Genomic DNA, 20,218 nt, shown 5'->3' with positions numbered 1-20,218 from the left:
GGATAGGACAGGGATAGTGTGATGTGTGTGACGGGATAGGACAGGGACTGTGTGACGGGATAGGACAGGGACAGTGTGACGGGATAGGACAGGGACAGTGTGACGGGATAGGACATGGACTGTGTGACGGGATAGGACAGGGACTGTGTGACGGGATAGGACAGGGACTGTGTGACGGGATAGGACAGGGACTGTGTGATGGGATAGGACAGGGACAGTGTGACAGGATAGGACAGGGATAGTGTGACGGGATAGGACAGGGACAGTTTGACGGAATAGGACAGGGATAGTGTGATGTGTGACGGGATAGGACAGGGATAGTGTGACAGGATAGGACAGGGACAGTGTGACGGGATAGGACAGGGATAGTGTGATGTGTGTGACGGGATAGGACAGGGATAGTGTGACAGTATAGGACAGGGACTGTGTGATGTGTGTGACGGGATAGGACAGGGACAATGTGACGGGATAGGACAGGGACAGTGTGACGGGATAGGACAGGGATAGTGTGACGGGATAGGACAGGGACAGTGTGACGGGATAGGACAGGGACTGTGTGACGGAATAGGACAGGGACAGTGTGACGGGATAGGACAGGAACAGTGTGACGGGATAGGACAGGAACAGTGTGACGGGATAGGACAGGGACAGTGTGAGGGGATAGGACAGCGACAGTGTGACTGAATAGGACATGGACTGTGTAACGGGATAGGACAGGGACTGTGTGACGGGATAGGACAGGGACTGTGTGACGGGATAGGACAAGGATAGTGTGACGGGATAGGACAGGGACAGTGTGACGGGATAGGACAGGGACTGTGTGACGGAATAGGACAGGGACAGTGAGACGGGATAGGACAGGGACAGTGTGATGTGTGACGGGATAGGACAGGGACAGTGTGACGGGATAGGACAGGGATAGTGTGACGGGATAGGACAGGAACAGTGTGACGGGATAGGACAGGGACAGTGTGACGGGATAGGACAGCGACAGTGTGACTGAATAGGACATGGACTGTGTAACGGGATAGGACAGGGACTGTGTGATGGGATAGGACAAGGACTGTGTGACGGGATAGGACAAGGATAGTGTGACGGGACAGGACAGGGATAGTGTGACGGGATAGGACAGGGACAGTGTGACGGGAAAGGACAGGGACTGTGTGATGTGTGTGACGGGATAGGACAGGGATAGTGTGACGGGATAGGACAGGGATAGTGTGACGGGATAGGCAGAGACTGTGTGATGTGTGTGACGGGATGGGACAGGGACTGTGTGACGGGATGGGACAGGGACTGTGTGACGGGATAGGACAGGGATAGTGTGACGGGATAGGACAGGGACTGTGTGACGGGATAGGACAGAGACTGTGTGACGGGATAGGACAGGGATAGTGTGATGTGTGTGACGGGATAGTACAGGGATAGTGTGATGTGTGTGACAGTATAGGACAGGGACTGTGTGACGGGATAGGACAGGGACTGTATGACGGGATAGGACAGGGATAGTGTGACGGGATAGGACAGGGATAGTGTGACGGGATAGGACAGGGATAGTGTGACGGGATAGGACAGGGACTGTGTGACGGGATAGGACAGGGACTGTGTGACGGGATAGGACAGGGACAGTGTGACGGGATAGGACAGGGATAGTGTGACGGGATAGGACAGGGACAGTGTGACGGGATAGGACAGGAACAGTGTGACACGATAGGACAGGGACAGTGTGACGGAATAGGACAGGGACTGTGTTACGGGATAGGACAGGGATAGTGTGAAGTGTGTGACGGGATAGGACAGGGACTGTGTTACGGGATAGGACAGGGATAGTGTGATGTGTGTGATGGGATAGGACAGGGATAGTGTGACGGGATAGGACAGGGACAGTGTGATACGTGTGACGGGATAGGACAGGGATAGTGTGACGGGATAGGACAGGGATAATGTAACGGGATAGGACAGGGACTGTGTGACGGGATAGGACAGGGACAGTGTGATACGTGTGACGGGATAGGACTGGGATAGTGTGACGGGATAGGACAGGGATAGTGTGACGGGATAGGACAGGGACAGTGTGAGGGGATAGGACAGGGACAGTGTGACGGGATAGGACAGGGACAGTGTGACGGGATAGGACAGGGACAGTGTGATGGGATTGGACAGGGACTGTGTGATGTGTGTGACGGGATAGGACAGGGACAGTGTGACGGGATAGGACAGGGACTGTGTGATGTGTGTGACGGGATAGGACAGGGATAGTGTGACGGGATAGGACAGGGACAGTGTGACGGGATAGGACAGGGACAGTGTGACGGGATAGGACAGGGATAGTGTGATACGTGTGACGGGATAGGACAGGGATAGTGTGACGGGATAGGACAGGGATAGTGTGACGGGATAGGACAGGGATAGTGTGATGTGTGTGACGGGATAGGACAGGGATAGTGTGATGGGATAGGACAGGGACAGTGTGACAGGATAGGACAGGGACAGTGTGACGGGATAGGACAGGGACTGTGTGATGTGTGTGACGGGATAGGACAGGTATATTGTGATGTGTGTGACGGGATAGGACAGGGTTAGTGTGACGGGATAGGACAGGGACAGTGTGACGGGATAGGACAGGGACAGTGTGACGGGATAGGACAGGGACAGTGTGATGTGTGACGGGATAGGACAGGGATAGTGTGATGTGTGTGACGGGATAGGACAGGGACTGTGTGATGTGTGTGACGGGATAGGACAGGGACAGTGTGATGTGTGTGACGGGATAGGACAGGGACTGTGTGATGTGTGTGACGGGATAGGACAGGGACTGTGTGATGTGTGTGACGGGGTAGGACAGGGATAGTGTGACGGGATAGGACAGGGATAGTGTGACGGGATAGGACAGGGATAGTGTGACGGGATAGGACAGGGACTGTGTGATGTGTTTGACGGGATAGGACAGGGACTGTGTGACGGGATAGGACAGGGACTGTGTGACGGGATAGGACAGGGACAGTGTGACGGGATAGGACAGGGATAGTGTGACGGGATAGGACAGGGACAGTGTGATGGGATCGGACAGGGACAGTGTGACGGGATAGGACAGGGACAGTGTGACGGGATAGGACAGGGACAGTGTGACGGGATCGGACAGGGATAGTGTGACGGGATCGGACAGGGACAGTGTGACGGGATAGGACAGGGACAGTGTGACGGGATAGGACAGGGACAGTGTGACGGGATAGGACAGGGATAGTGTGACGAGATAGCACAGGGACAGTGTGAGGGGATAGGACAGGGACAGTGTGACGGGATAGGACAGGGACAGTGTGACGGGATAGGACAGGGACAGTGTGATGGGATTGGACAGGGACTGTGTGATGTGTGTGACGGGATAGGACAGGGACAGTGTGACGGGATAGGACAGGGACTGTGTGATGTGTGTGACGGGATAGGACAGGGATAGTGTGACGGGATAGGACAGGGACAGTGTGACGGGATAGGACAGGGACAGTGTGACGGGATAGGACAGGGATAGTGTGATACGTGTGACGGGATAGGACAGGGATAGTGTGACGGGATAGGACAGGGATAGTGTGACGGGATAGGACAGGGATAGTGTGATGTGTGTGACGGGATAGGACAGGGATAGTGTGATGGGATAGGACAGGGACAGTGTGACGGGATAGGACAGGGACAGTGTGACGGGATAGGACAGGGACAGTGTGACGGGATAGGACAGGGACAGTGTGATGTGTGACGGGATAGGACAGGGATAGTGTGATGTGTGTGACGGGATAGGACAGGGACTGTGTGATGTGTGTGACGGGATAGGACAGGGACAGTGTGATGTGTGTGACGGGATAGGACAGGGACTGTGTGATGTGTGTGACGGGATAGGACAGGGACTGTGTGATGTGTGTGACGGGGTAGGACAGGGATAGTGTGACGGGATAGGACAGGGATAGTGTGACGGGATAGGACAGGGATAGTGTGTCGGGATAGGACAGGGACTGTGTGATGTGTTTGACGGGATAGGACGGACTGTGTGACGGGATAGGACAGGGACTGTGTGACGGGATAGGACAGGGACAGTGTGACGGGATAGGACAGGGATAGTGTGACGGGATAGGACAGGGACAGTGTGACGGGATCGGACAGGGACAGTGTGACGGGATAGGACAGGGACAGTGTGACGGGATAGGACAGGGACAGTGTGACGGGATCGGACAGGGATAGTGTGACGGGATCGGACAGGGACAGTGTGACGGGATAGGACAGGGACAGTGTGACGGGATAGGACAGGGACAGTGTGACGGGATAGGACAGGGATAGTGTGACGAGATAGGACAGGGACTGTGTGACGGGATAGGACATGGACTGTGTGACGGGATAGGACAGGGACAGTGTGACGGGATTGGACAGGGACTGTGTGACGGGATAGGACAGGGATAGTGTGACGGGATAGGACAAGGATAGTGTGACGGGATAGGACAGGGATAGTGTGATGTGTGTGACAGTATAGGACAGGGACTGTGTGACGGGATAGGACAGGGACTGTGTGACGGGATAGGACAGGGATAGTGTGACTGGATAGGACAGGGACAGTGTGACGGGATAGGACAGGGACTGTGTGACGGAATAGGACAGGGACAGTGAGACGGGATAGGACAGGGACAGTGTGACGGGATAGGACAGGAACAGTGTGACGGGATAGGACAGGGACAGTGTGACGGGATAGGACAGCGACAGTGTGACTGAATAGGACATGGACTGTGTAACGGGATAGGACAGGGACTGTGTGACGGGATAGGACAGGGACTGTGTGACGGGATAGGACAAAGATAGTGTGACGGGATAGGACAGGGACAGTGTGACGGGATAGGACAGGGACTGTGTGACGGAATAGGACAGGGACAGTGAGACGGGATAGGACAGGGACAGTGTGATGTGTGACGGGATAGGACAGGGACAGTGTGACGGGATAGGACAGGGATAGTGTGACGGGATAGGACAGGAACAGTGTGACGGGATAGGACAGGGACAGTGTGACGGGATAGGACAGGGACAGTGTGACGGGATAGGACAGCGACAGTGTGACTGAATAGGACATGGACTGTGTAACGGGATAGGACAGGGACTGTGTGACCGGATAGGACAGGGACTGTGTGACGGGATAGGACAAGGATAGTGTGACGGGACAGGACAGGGATAGTGTGACGGGATAGGACAGGGATAGTGTGACGGGATAGGCAGGGACTGTGTGATGTGTGTGACGGGATGTGACAGGGACTGTGTGACGGGATGGGACAGGGACTGTGTGACGGGATAGGACAGGGATAGTGTGACGGGATAGGACAGGGACTGTGTGACGGGATAGGACAGAGACTGTGTGACGGGATAGGACAGGGATAGTGTGATGTGTGTGACGGGATAGGACAGGGATAGTGTGATGTGTGTGACAGTATAGGACAGGGACTGTGTGACGGGATAGGACAGGGACTGTGTGACGGGATAGGACAGGGATAGTGTGACGGGATAGGACAGGGATAGTGTGACGGGATAGGACAGGGACTGTGTGACGGGATAGGACAGGGACTGTGTGACGGGATAGGACAGGGACAGTGTGACAGGATAGGACAGGGATAGTGTGACGGGATAGGACAGGGACAGTGTGACGGGATAGGACAGGGACAGTGTGACACGATAGGACAGGGACAGTGTGACGGGATAGGACAGGGACTGTGTTACGGGATAGGACAGGGATAGTGTGATGTGTGTGACGGGATAGGACAGGGACTGTGTGACGGGATAGGACAGGGATAGTGTGACGGGTTAGGACAGGGACAGTGTGATACGTGTGACGGGATAGGACAGGGATAGTGTGACGGGATAGGACAGGGACAGTGTGACGGGATAGGACAGGGACAGTGTGACGGGATAGGACAGGGACTGTGTGACGGGATAGGACAGGGATAGTGTGACGGGATAGGACAGGGATAGTGTGATGGGATAGGACAGGGACTGTGTGACGGGATAGGACAGGGATAGTGTGACGGGATAGGACAGGGATAGTGTGATGTGTGTGATGGGATAGGAGAGGGAGAGTGTGATGGGATAGGACAGGGACAGTGTGACGGGATAGGACAGGGATAGTGTGACGGGATAGGACAGGGATAGTGTGACGGGATAGGACAGGGATAGTGTGATGTGTGTGACGGGATAGGACAGGGACTGTGTGACGGGATAGGATAGGGACAGTGTGACGGGATAGGACAGGGACAGTGTGACGGGATAGGACAGGGATAGTGTGACGGGATAGGACAGGGACAGTGTGACGGGATAGGACAGGGACAGTGTGACGGGATAGGACAGGGATAGTGTGACGGAATCGGACAGGGACAGTGTGACGGGATAGGACAGGGACAGTGTGACGGGATAGGACAGGGACGGTGTGACGGGATAGGACAGGGACAGTGTGACGGGATCGGACAGGGACAGTGTGACGGGATCGGACAGGGACAGTGTGACGGGATCGGACAGGGATAGTGTGACGGGATCGGACAGGGACAGTGTGACGGGATAGGACAGGGACAGTGTGACGGGATAGGACAGGGACAGTGTGACGGGATAGGACAGGGACAGTGTGACGGGATAGGACAGGGATAGTGTGACGGGATAGGACAGGGATAGTGTGACGGGATAGGACAGGGACTATGTGACGGGATAGGACAGGGATAGTGTGACAGGATAGGACAGGGACTGTTTGATGTGTGTGACGGGATAGGATAGGGATAGTGTGACGGGATAGGACAGGGACTGTGTGATGTGTGTGACGGGATAGGACAGGGACAGTGTGACGGGATAGGACAGGGACAGTGTGACGGGATAGGACAGGGACAGTGTGACGTGATAAGACAGGGACTGTGTGATGTGTGTGACGGGATAGGACAGGGATAGTGTGATGTGTGTGATGGGATAGGACAGGGAGAGTGTGACGGGATAGGACAGGGACAGTGTGACGGGATAGGACAGGGACAGTGTGACGGGATAGGACAGGGATAGTGTGACGGGATAGGACAGGGATAGTGTGACGGGATAGGACAGGGATAGTGTGATGTGTGTGACGGGATAGGACAGGGACTGTGTGACGGGATAGGACAGGGACAGTGTGACGGGATAGGACAGGGACAGTGTGACGGGAAAGGACAGGGACAGTGTGACGGGATAGGACATGGACTGTGTGACGGGATAGGACAGGGACAGTGTGACGGGATAGGACAGGGACTGTGTGACGGGATAGGACAGGGACAGTGTGATGTGTGACGGGATTGGACAGGGACAGTGTGACGGATAGGACAGGGACAGTGTGACGGATAGGACAGGGACTGTGTGACGGGATAGGACAGGGACTGTGTGATGTGTGTGACGGGATAGGACAGGGACAGTGTGACGGGATAGGACAGGGACTGTGTGATGTGTGTGACGGGATAGGACAGGGATAGTGTGACGGGATAGGACAGGGACAGTGTGACGGGATTGGACACGGACTTTGTGATGTGTGTGACGGGATAGGACAGGGACAGTGTGACGGGATAGGACAGGGACAGTGTGACGGGATAGGACAGGGACTGTGTGACGGGATAGGACAGGGACTGTGTGACGGGATAGGACAGGGACTGTATGACGGGATAGGACAGGGACTGTGTGACGGGACAGGACAGGGATAGTGTGACAGGATAGGACAGGGACAGTGTGATGTGTGTGACAGTATAGGACAGGGACTGTGTGATGTGTGTGATGGGATAGGACAGGGACTGTGTGACGGGATAGGACAGGGACAGTGTGATGTGTGACGGGATAGGACAGGGATAGTGTGACGGGATAGGACAGGGATAGTGTGACGGGATAGGACAGGGACTGTGTGACGGGATAGGACAGGGACAGTGTGATACGTGTGATGGGATAGGACAGGGATAGTGTGACGGGATAGGACAGGAATAGTGTGACGGGATAGGACAGGGACTGTGTGATGTGTGTGACGGGATAGGACAGGTATATTGTGATGTGTGTGACGGGATAGGACAGGGTTAGTGTGACGGGATAGGACAGGGACAGTGTGACGGGATAGGACAGGGACAGTGTGACGGGATAGGACAGGGACAGTGTGATGTGTGACGGGATAGGACAGGGATAGTGTGATGTGTGTGACGGGATAGGACAGGGACTGTGTGATGTGTGTGACGGGATAGGACAGGGACAGTGTGATGTGTGTGACGGGATAGGACAGGGACTGTGTGATGTGTGTGACGGGATAGGACAGGGACTGTGTGATGTGTGTGACGGGGTAGGACAGGGATAGTGTGACGGGATAGGACAGGGATAGTGTGACGGGATAGGACAGGGATAGTGTGACGGGATAGGACAGGGACTGTGTGATGTGTTTGACGGGATAGGACAGGGACTGTGTGACGGGATAGGACAGGGACTGTGTGACGGGATAGGACAGGGACAGTGTGACGGGATAGGACAGGGATAGTGTGACGGGATAGGACAGGGACAGTGTGACGGGATCGGACAGGGACAGTGTGACGGGATAGGACAGGGACAGTGTGACGGGATAGGACAGGGACAGTGTGACGGGATCGGACAGGGATAGTGTGACGGGATCGGACAGGGACAGTGTGACGGGATAGGACAGGGACAGTGTGACGGGATAGGACAGGGACAGTGTGACGGGATAGGACAGGGATAGTGTGACGAGATAGGACAGGGACAGTGTGAGGGGATAGGACAGGGACAGTGTGACGGGATAGGACAGGGACAGTGTGACGGGATAGGACAGGGACAGTGTGATGGGATTGGACAGGGACTGTGTGATTTGTGTGACGGGATAGGACAGGGACAGTGTGACGGGATAGGACAGGGACTGTGTGATGTGTGTGACGGGATAGGACAGGGATAGTGTGACGGGATAGGACAGGGACAGTGTGACGGGATAGGACAGGGACAGTGTGACGGGATAGGACAGGGATAGTGTGATACGTGTGACGGGATAGGACAGGGATAGTGTGACGGGATAGGACAGGGATAGTGTGACGGGATAGGACAGGGATAGTGTGATGTGTGTGACGGGATAGGACAGGGATAGTGTGATGGGATAGGACAGGGACAGTGTGACGGGATAGGACAGGGACAGTGTGACGGGATAGGACAGGGACAGTGTGATGTGTGTGACGGGATAGGACAGGTATAGTGTGATGTGTGTGACGGGATAGGACAGGGTTAGTGTGACGGGATAGGACAGGGACAGTGTGACGGGATAGGACAGGGACAGTGTGACGGGATAGGACAGGGACAGTGTGATGTGTGACGGGATAGGACAGGGATAGTGTGATGTGTGTGACGGGATAGGACAGGGACTGTGTGATGTGTGTGACGGGATAGGACAGGGACAGTGTGATGTGTGTGACGGGATAGGACAGGGACTGTGTGATGTGTGTGACGGGATAGGACAGGGACTGTGTGATGTGTGTGACGGGGTAGGACAGGGATAGTGTGACGGGATAGGACAGGGATAGTGTGACGGGATAGGACAGGGATAGTGTGACGGGATAGGACAGGGACTGTGTGATGTGTTTGACGGGATAGGACAGGGACTGTGTGACGGGATAGGACAGGGACTGTGTGACGGGATAGGACAGGGACAGTGTGACGGGATAGGACAGGGATAGTGTGACGGGATAGGACAGGGACAGTGTGACGGGATCGGACAGGGACAGTGTGACGGGATAGGACAGGGACAGTGTGACGGGATAGGACAGGGACAGTGTGACGGGATCGGACAGGGATAGTGTGACGGGATCGGACAGGGACAGTGTGACGGGATAGGACAGGGACAGTGTGACGGGATAGGACAGGGACAGTGTGACGGGATAGGACAGGGATAGTGTGATGAGATAGGACAGGGACTGTGTGACGGGATAGGACATGGACTGTGTGACGGGATAGGACAGGGACAGTGTGACGGGATTGGACAGGGACTGTGTGACGGGATAGGACAGGGATAGTGTGACGGGATAGGACAAGGATAGTGTGACGGGATAGGACAGGGATAGTGTGATGTGTGTGACAGTATAGGACAGGGACTGTGTGACGGGATAGGACAGGGACTGTGTGACGGGATAGGACAGGGATAGTGTGACTGGATAGGACAGGGACAGTGTGACGGGATAGGACAGGGACTGTGTGACGGAATAGGACAGGGACAGTGAGACGGGATAGGACAGGGACAGTGTGACGGGATAGGACAGGAACAGTGTGACGGGATAGGACAGGGACAGTGTGACGGGATAGGACAGCGACAGTGTGACTGAATAGGACATGGACTGTGTAACGGGATAGGACAGGGACTGTGTGACGGGATAGGACAGGGACTGTGTGACGGGATAGGACAAAGATAGTGTGACGGGATAGGACAGGGACAGTGTGACGGGATAGGACAGGGACTGTGTGACGGAATAGGACAGGGACAGTGAGACGGGTTAGGACAGGGACAGTGTGATGTGTGACGGGATAGGACAGGGACAGTGTGACGGGATAGGACAGGGATAGTGTGACGGGATAGGACAGGAACAGTGTGACGGGATAGGACAGGGACAGTGTGACGGGATAGGACAGGGACAGTGTGACGGGATAGGACAGCGACAGTGTGACTGAATAGGACATGGACTGTGTAACGGGATAGGACAGGGACTGTGTGACCGGATAGGACAGGGACTGTGTGACGGGATAGGACAAGGATAGTGTGACGGGACAGGACAGGGATAGTGTGACGGGATAGGACAGGGATAGTGTGACGGGATAGGCAGGGACTGTGTGATGTGTGTGACGGGATGTGACAGGGACTGTGTGACGGGATGGGACAGGGACTGTGTGACGGGATAGGACAGGGATAGTGTGACGGGATAGGACAGGGACTGTGTGACGGGATAGGACAGAGACTGTGTGACGGGATAGGACAGGGATAGTGTGATGTGTGTGACGGGATAGGACAGGGATAGTGTGATGTGTGTGACAGTATAGGACAGGGACTGTGTGACGGGATAGGACAGGGACTGTGTGACGGGATAGGACAGGGATAGTGTGACGGGATAGGACAGGGATAGTGTGACGGGATAGGACAGGGACTGTGTGACGGGATAGGACAGGGACTGTGTGACGGGATAGGACAGGGATAGTGTGACAGGATAGGACAGGGATAGTGTGACGGGATAGGACAGGGACAGTGTGACGGGATAGGACAGGGACAGTGTGACACGATAGGACAGGGACAGTGTGACGGGATAGGACAGGGACTGTGTTACGGGATAGGACAGGGATAGTGTGATGTGTGTGACGGGATAGGACAGGGACTGTGTGACGGGATAGGACAGGGATAGTGTGACGGGTTAGGACAGGGACAGTGTGATACGTGTGACGGGATAGGACAGGGATAGTGTGACGGGATAGGACAGGGACAGTGTGACGGGATAGGACAGGGACAGTGTGACGGGATAGGACAGGGACTGTGTGACGGGATAGGACAGGGATAGTGTGACGGGATAGGACAGGGATAGTGTGATGGGATAGGACAGGGACTGTGTGACGGGATAGGACAGGGATAGTGTGACGGGATAGGACAGGGATAGTGTGATGTGTGTGATGGGATAGGAGAGGGAGAGTGTGATGGGATAGGACAGGGACAGTGTGACGGGATAGGACAGGGATAGTGTGACGGGATAGGACAGGGATAGTGTGACGGGATAGGACAGGGATAGTGTGATGTGTGTGACGGGATAGGACAGGGACTGTGTGACGGGATAGGACAGGGACAGTGTGACGGGATAGGACAGGGACAGTGTGACGGGATAGGACAGGGATAGTGTGACGGGATAGGACAGGGACAGTGTGACGGGATAGGACAGGGACAGTGTGACGGGATAGGACAGGGATAGTGTGACGGAATCGGACAGGGACAGTGTGACGGGATAGGACAGGGACAGTGTGACGGGATAGGACAGGGACGGTGTGACGGGATAGGACAGGGACAGTGTGACGGGATCGGACAGGGACAGTGTGACGGGATCGGACAGGGACAGTGTGACGGGATCGGACAGGGATAGTGTGACGGGATCGGACAGGGACAGTGTGACGGGATAGGACAGGGACAGTGTGACGGGATAGGACAGGGACAGTGTGACGGGAAAGGACAGGGACAGTGTGACGGGATAGGACAGGGATAGTGTGACGGGATAGGACAGGGATAGTGTGACGGGATAGGACAGGGACTATGTGACGGGATAGGACAGGGATAGTGTGACAGGATAGGACAGGGACTGTTTGATGTGTGTGACGGGATAGGATAGGGATAGTGTGACGGGATAGGACAGGGACTGTGTGATGTGTGTGACGGGATAGGACAGGGACAGTGTGACGGGATAGGACAGGGACAGTGTGACGGGATAGGACAGGGACAGTGTGACGTGATAAGACAGGGACTGTGTGATGTGTGTGACGGGATAGGACAGGGATAGTGTGATGTGTGTGATGGGATAGGACAGGGAGAGTGTGACGGGATAGGACAGGGACAGTGTGACGGGATAGGACAGGGACAGTGTGACGGGATAGGACAGGGATAGTGTGACGGGATAGGACAGGGATAGTGTGACGGGATAGGACAGGGATAGTGTGATGTGTGTGACGGGATAGGACAGGGACTGTGTGACGGGATAGGACAGGGACAGTGTGACGGGATAGGACAGGGACAGTGTGACGGGAAAGGACAGGGACAGTGTGACGGGATAGGACATGGACTGTGTGACGGGATAGGACAGGGACAGTGTGACGGGATAGGACAGGGACTGTGTGACGGGATAGGACAGGGACAGTGTGATGTGTGACGGGATTGGACAGGGACAGTGTGACGGATAGGACAGGGACAGTGTGACGGATAGGACAGGGACTGTGTGACGGGATAGGACAGGGACTGTGTGATGTGTGTGACGGGATAGGACAGGGACAGTGTGACGGGATAGGACAGGGACTGTGTGATGTGTGTGACGGGATAGGACAGGGATAGTGTGACGGGATAGGACAGGGACAGTGTGACGGGATTGGGCACGGACTTTGTGATGTGTGTGACGGGATAGGACAGGGACAGTGTGACGGGATAGGACAGGGACAGTGTGACGGGATAGGACAGGGACTGTGTGACGGGATAGGACAGGGACTGTGTGACGGGATAGGACAGGGACTGTATGACGGGATAGGACAGGGACTGTGTGACGGGACAGTACAGGGATAGTGTGACAGGATAGGACAGGGACAGTGTGATGTGTGTGACAGTATAGGACAGGGACTGTGTGATGTGTGTGATGGGATAGGACAGGGACTGTGTGACGGGATAGGACAGGGACAGTGTGATGTGTGATGGGATAGGACAGGGATAGTGTGACGGGATAGGACAGGGATAGTGTGACGGGATAGGACAGGGACTGTGTGACGGGATAGGACAGGGACAGTGTGATACGTGTGACGGGATAGGACAGGGATAGTGTGACGGGATAGGACAGGAATAGAGTGACGGGATAGGACAGGGACTGTGTGATGTGTGTGACGGGATAGGACAGGGACAGTGTGACGGGATAGGACAGGGACTGTGTGATGTGTGTGACGGGATAGGACAGGGATAGTGTGACGGGATAGGACAGGGACAGTGTGACGGGATTGGACACGGACTTTGTGATGTGTGTGACGGGATAGGACAGGGACAGTGTGACGGGATAGGACAGGGACAGTGTGATGTGTGTGACAGTATAGGACAGGTATAGTGTGATGTGTGTGACGGGATAGGACAGGGACAGTGTGACGGGATAGGACAGGGACAGTGTGACGGGATAGGACAGGGACAGTGTGATGTGTGTGACGGGATAGGACAGGTATAGTGTGATGTGTGTGACGGGATAGGACAGGGACAGTGTGACGGGATAGGACAGGGACAGTGTGACGGGATAGGACAGGGACAGTGTGATGTGTGACGGGATAGGACAGGGATAGTGTGATGTGTGTGACAGGATAGGACAGGGACTGTGTGATGTGTGTGACGGGATAGGACAGGGACAGTGTGACGGGATAGGACAGGGATAGTGTGATGTGTGTGACGGGATAGGACAGGGACTGTGTGAGGGGATAGGACAGGGACAGTGTGATGTGTGTGACGGGATAGGACAGGGACTGTGTGATGTGTGTGACGGGAAAGGACAAGGACTGTGTGATGTGTGTGACGGGGTAGGACAGGGATAGTGTGACGGGATAGGACAGGGATAGTGTGAAGGGATAGGACAGGGATAGTGTGACGGGATAGGACAGGGATAGTGTGACGGGATAGGACAGGGACTGTGTGATGTGTTTGACGGGATAGGACAGGGACAGTGTGACGGGATAGGACAGGGACTGTGTGACGGGATAGGACAGGGATAGTGTGATGGGATAGGACAGGGACAGTGTGACGGGATAGGACAGGGACAGTGTGACGAGATAGGACAGGGAGAGTGTGACGGGATAGGACAGGGACAGTGTGACGGGATAGGACAGGGACAGTGTGACGGGATAGGACAGGGATAGTGTGATGGGATAGGACAGGGATAGTGTGACGGGATAGGACAGGTATAGTGTGATGTGTGTGACGGGATAGGACAGGGACAGTGTGACGGGATAAGACAGGGACAGTGTGACGGGATAGGACAGGGACAGTGTGACGGGATAGGACAGGGACAGTGTGACGGGATAGGACAGGGACAGTGTGATGTGTGACGGATAGGACAGGGATAGTATGACGGGATAGGACAGGGACAGTGTGACGGGATAGGACAGGGACAGTGTGACGGGATAGGACATGGACTGTGTGACGGGATAGGACAGGGACTGTGTGACGGGATAGGACAGGGACTGTGTGACGGGATAGGACAGGGACTGTGTGACGGGATAGGACAGGGACTGTGTGACGGGACAGGACAGGGATAGTGTGACGGGATAGGACAGGGACAGTGTGACGGGATAGGACAGGGACTGTGTGATGTGTGTGACGGGATAGGACAGGGACTCTGTAACGGGATAGGACAGGGACAGTGTGACGGGATAGGACAGGGACTGTGTGATGTGTGTGACGGGATAGGACAGGGACTCTGTAACGGGATAGGACAGGGATAGTGTGATGTGTGTGACGGGATAGGACAGGGATAGTGTGATGTGTGTGATAGTATAGGACAGGGACTGTGTAATGTGTGTGATGGGATAGGACAGGGATAGTGTGACGGGATAGGACAGGGATAGTGTGACGGGATAGGACAGGGATAGTGTGACGGGATAGGACAGGGATAGTGTGACGGGATAGGACAGGGACTGTGTGACGGGATAGGACAGGGACTGTGTGACGGGATAGGTCAGGGACTGTGTGACGGGATAGGTCAGGGATAGTGTGACGGGATAGGACAGGGATAGTGTGACGGGATAGGACAGGGACTGTGTGACGGGATAGGACAGGGACAGTGTGACGGGATAGGACAGGGACAGTGTGACAGGATAGGACAGGGACAGTGTGACACGAAAGGACAGCGACAGTGTGACGGGATAGGACAGGGACTGTGTGACGGGATAGGACAGGGATAGTGTGATGTGTGTGACGGGATAGGACAGGGACTGTGTGACTGGATAGGACAGGGATAGTGTGATGTGTGTGACGGGATAGGATAGGGATAGTGTGACGGGATAGGACAGGGACAGTGTGATACGTGTGACGGGATAGGACAGGGATAGTGTGACGGGATAGGACAGGGATAGTGTGACGGGATAGGACAGGGACTGTGTGACGGGATAGGACAGGGACAGTGTGATACGTGTGACGGGATAGGACAGGGATAGTGTGACGGGATAGGACAGGGACTGTGTGATGTGTGTGACGGGATAGGACAGGGACAGTGTGACGGGATAGGACAGGGACAGTGTGACAGGATAGGACAGGGACAGTGTGATACGTGTGACGGGATAGGACACGGACTGTGTGACGGGATATGACAGGGACTGTGTGACGGGATAGGACAGGGACTGTGTGATACGTGTGACGGGATAGGACACGGACTGTGTGACGGGATATGACAGGGACTGTGTGACGGGATAGGACAGGGACTGTGTGACGGGATAGGACAGGGACTGTGTGACGGGATAGGACAGGGACTGTGTGATGGGATAGGACAGGGACTGTGTGACGGGATAGGACAGGGACTGTGTGATGTGTGGAACACGTACTACCACAGAGAAATGAACGGTCACCTGGAAGAGGGCGCGGCCGCGGATTCTGACCACGTGCAGTCTCTTTGCGGGTTTATCCTTCGCCGTCTCTAACAGTTGTGGTGGGAAATGTAGAGAGACCCCCAGACTCTTGGGAATAGATTTTAGCTGAACAAGAGAAGGATAATGTATGATCAGGATGTGACAATGGAATTAGATGATGACAGGATTTGGGGGAACTCAGGCTGAGGATAAGGGGTCCGGGGCACTCACCACATCAGTAGAATCCAGCCTGTAAACCGCTGCCTCCAGAGACCCCTTCCCAAAATGGTGACTGCCCCCATCAAACTGTACCTGATACAGCGCCGAATCGATCCATCGCCGCAGCCTGAAACAAGACAACAGTTCTGGTTCTACTCTCATGTGGCAGAGTCACATCTAACCATCGTACCGATGCCACCAAGTCACATCCGCTATGGAGAAGCGCAATAAAGACTTAGGGGCATATTTACTAACGTGAGAGTTGTTACAAGAGGAGAGGTTTCCCATAGCAACCAATCAGATTTCAGCTATTATCTTCTAGAAGGTGCTAGATAAATGATAAATAGAATCTGATAGGTTGCTATGGGCAACATCTCCACTTCTAATAACCCGCACTTTAGTAAATTTTACCCCATAATCTGCTACGCCTGGTTCTAGATAAACTGCGTAACTTCTTATGTGATCGTGGACTGTACCAATCATTTACTAACATAACATTTAGGTGTTATATGTGCATCAAACAACCGCTGTGACCAATCAGATTCATTGTGTAACTTACGGCACGGATATATTGTGTGTGTGTGTGTGTGTAAAATATATATATATTTGTACATGAATTTTGATCTTAGAGCGGCTGGCTAGTTAGTTAATAATAAATACCACCTTTTGATGATAAGTTAAAGAAAAACATTTCAGTATATACAATGTAAAAAAAGTGCTGTGCAATAAAGTGCAGGCGCTGATATCACAATAAACGTGCAATATTGTGTAGTGTAATATTAGGTATGTATAAATATTAAATCACTCACATAGTGTGAAAATGAAGTCACTTATTTAATTAAAACGGATTATAAAATGTGTAAAATCAGTAGAATAAGTGCAAAGCAATAAATAATTTAACACAAAATGTTAATATTCAGTATAGAATTAAAACACCATCAGAAGAAAAGATCGGTAGAGAATAGTCCATGTGACGGGCAAAACAAAGCTCCAACCACATGGACTATTCTCTGCCTCAGATAAGCTGCTCTACCGATCTTTTCTTCTGATGGTGTTTTAATTCTATACTGAATATTAACATTTTGTGTTAAATTATTTATTGCTTTGCACTTATTCTACTGATTTTACACATTTTATAATCCGTTTTAATTAAATAAGTGACTTCATTTTCACACTATGTGAGTGATTTAATATTTATACATACCTAATATTACACTACACAATATTGCACGTTTATTGTGATATCAGCGCCTGCACTTTATTGCACAGCACTTTTTTTACATTGTATATACTGAAATGTTTTTCTTTAACTTATCATCAAAAGGTGGTATTTATTATTAACTAACTAGCCAGCCGCTCTAAGATCAAAATTCATGTACAAACATTCACATTGTTAGTAATATACCATTACTGATTATTTCTTGATAAGAGCTGACGCCCGCACTCTGGGCTTAGGGATAGTGGAGATACATAATATATAAAGATTTAGGGGTATTCACTTAGGTATACAGTTCATTGGCGCTTATTCCACTTGTTTTTCTTTTCTAATATTATATATATACACAAACACACACACACACACACATATATACATATACACACACATATACACACACATATATACACACATACATATGTACACATACATATATACATATACACACACACACACACACATATATACATATACACACACATATACACATACATATATACATATACACACACATATACACACACACACATATATACATATACACACACATATACACACACACACATATATACATATACACACACATATACACACACACACATATATACATATACACACACATATACACACACACACATATATACATATACACACACATATACACACACACACATATATACATATACACACACATATACACATATGCGAACACGCACACAAAATATACTGGGGAGCTAAAAAGGATTCTATTAAGAAAATGTTGGGATAATCATCACATGTAGAAACTTTATTTCAAAGCCAATTTTTCTTCTTGAATGTTCTTTTCACTTGAATCACAATAAATGTCCAAACAAGAGAACACATCTACTTTGAGTTGCTGAATTATTGTTCATCCGCCATGTTGGGGAGAATTATTTCTTCTATGATGCTGTCTTCTCCATGTATGATTATGTATTACTAGATTACATTTTGAACCCCTGATGAAGTCCATTCTAACGGAGGAAACGCGTAGGGTAATAGGCGCCGCAAGGGAAGTTCCTGCCATTAGAGCTCACACCCGTACAGTGAAGGCCGGATCATTTACCATCACTCTCCTTTTGGATGTTGACATCAGCTTTATGCTGTAAGAATGGCTGTCACATTACTGTATGTAAAAAATATATGTTTTTTTATAAAAATAAAAAAATACTGTAAGACTGTATTATTGATTGGCCTTTTGGTCTATGGCGAGGGGGTATATATTGTAGATATCTATCGGTTACACCCAAATCTCTTATTTGGACATTTATTGTGATTCTAGTGAAAAGAACCCTCCTAAGATTCAAGAAGAAAAGTCGGCTGTGAATTAAAGTTTCTACAAGTGATGATTATCCCAACATTTCCTCACTAGAATCCATTTTAGCGCCCTGGTATATTTGTTTGCATTTATATTTATTTTGATTCCTACTAACGGGACCTACTGAGAGGTGCAGCTCAGTCTACTAGCGCAAGATAGAGGCATTTTGTATATACAGTATTTATAGATATACAGTATATACAGTATATGCTCAGGGAGTTGGGAAAGTCCTCCATAGTGACTGACAGACAGTGGCGGCACCAGAGGTGCGTATGCAGCGCTGCCCAAACTTCAAATACGGGTTCCATACAAAAGGTTGACTATGAAAAGGATGACAATGATTTGTTCAACACCATAAGGTCTATATGGAAGAAGGTCGACATGACAAAAGGTCGACACAGAAATGGTTGGTACTTTTTTAGTTAGGGTTAGTATTAGGATTAGCACTAGGAGGGGCGGTTAGGGTAATTACACAAAGGGGAGGGTTAGGGATAGGTTTAGTATTAGGATTAGGCACTAGGAGGGGCGGTTAGGGTAATTACACAAAGGGGAGGGTTAGGGATAGGTTTAGTATTAGGATTAGCACTAGGAGGGGCGGTTAGGGTAATTACACAAAGGGGAGGGTTAGGGTTAGGTTTAGTATTAGGATTAGCACTAGGAGGGGCGGTTAGGGTAATTACACAAAGGGGAGGGTTAGGGTAAGGATTAGTATTAGGGATTAGCACTAGGAGGGGCGATTAGGGTAATTACACAAAGGGGAGGGTAAGGTATAGGTTTAGTATTAGGGATTAGCACTACGAGGGGCGGTTAGGGTAATTACACAAAGGGGAGGGTTAGGGATAGGTTTAGTATTAGGGATTAGGCACTAGGAGGGGCGGTTAGGGTAATTACACAAAGGGGAGGGTTAGGGATCGGTTTAGTATTAGGATTAGCACTAGGAGGGGCGGTTAGGGTAATTACACAAAGGGGAGGGTTAGGGATAGGTTTAGTATTAGGATTAGGCACTAGGAGGGGCGGTTAGGGTAATTACACAAAGGGGAGGGTTAGGGATAGGTTTAGTATTAGGATTAGCACTAGGAGGGGCGGTTAGG

The 20,218-nt window shown here is 52.0% G+C and overlaps 1 protein-coding gene across 1 annotated transcript in view; it reads right to left on the bottom strand.

The window, feature by feature from the left end:
• LOC148474553 (adhesion G protein-coupled receptor G1-like) overlaps positions 1-20,218 on the bottom strand; it is a 374,935-nt gene that overhangs the window by 183,221 nt on the left and 171,496 nt on the right. The window contains exons 5-6 of the mRNA XM_088458431.1: positions 16,588-16,702; positions 16,357-16,482 (exon numbers count right to left, since the gene is read on the bottom strand). Coding sequence (XP_088314557.1) covers positions 16,357-16,482; positions 16,588-16,702 — 241 coding nt within the window. The remainder of the gene's footprint in view (positions 1-16,356; positions 16,483-16,587; positions 16,703-20,218) is intronic.

The sequence above is a fragment of the Taudactylus pleione genome, unplaced genomic scaffold (assembly GCF_031769625.1).
Source record: "Taudactylus pleione unplaced genomic scaffold, aTauple2 ptg000832l, whole genome shotgun sequence".
NCBI lineage: Eukaryota > Metazoa > Chordata > Amphibia > Anura > Myobatrachidae > Taudactylus > Taudactylus pleione.
Note: the sequence above shows the minus strand (reverse complement) of the source record. Positions and strands in the feature narration are given on the sequence as shown.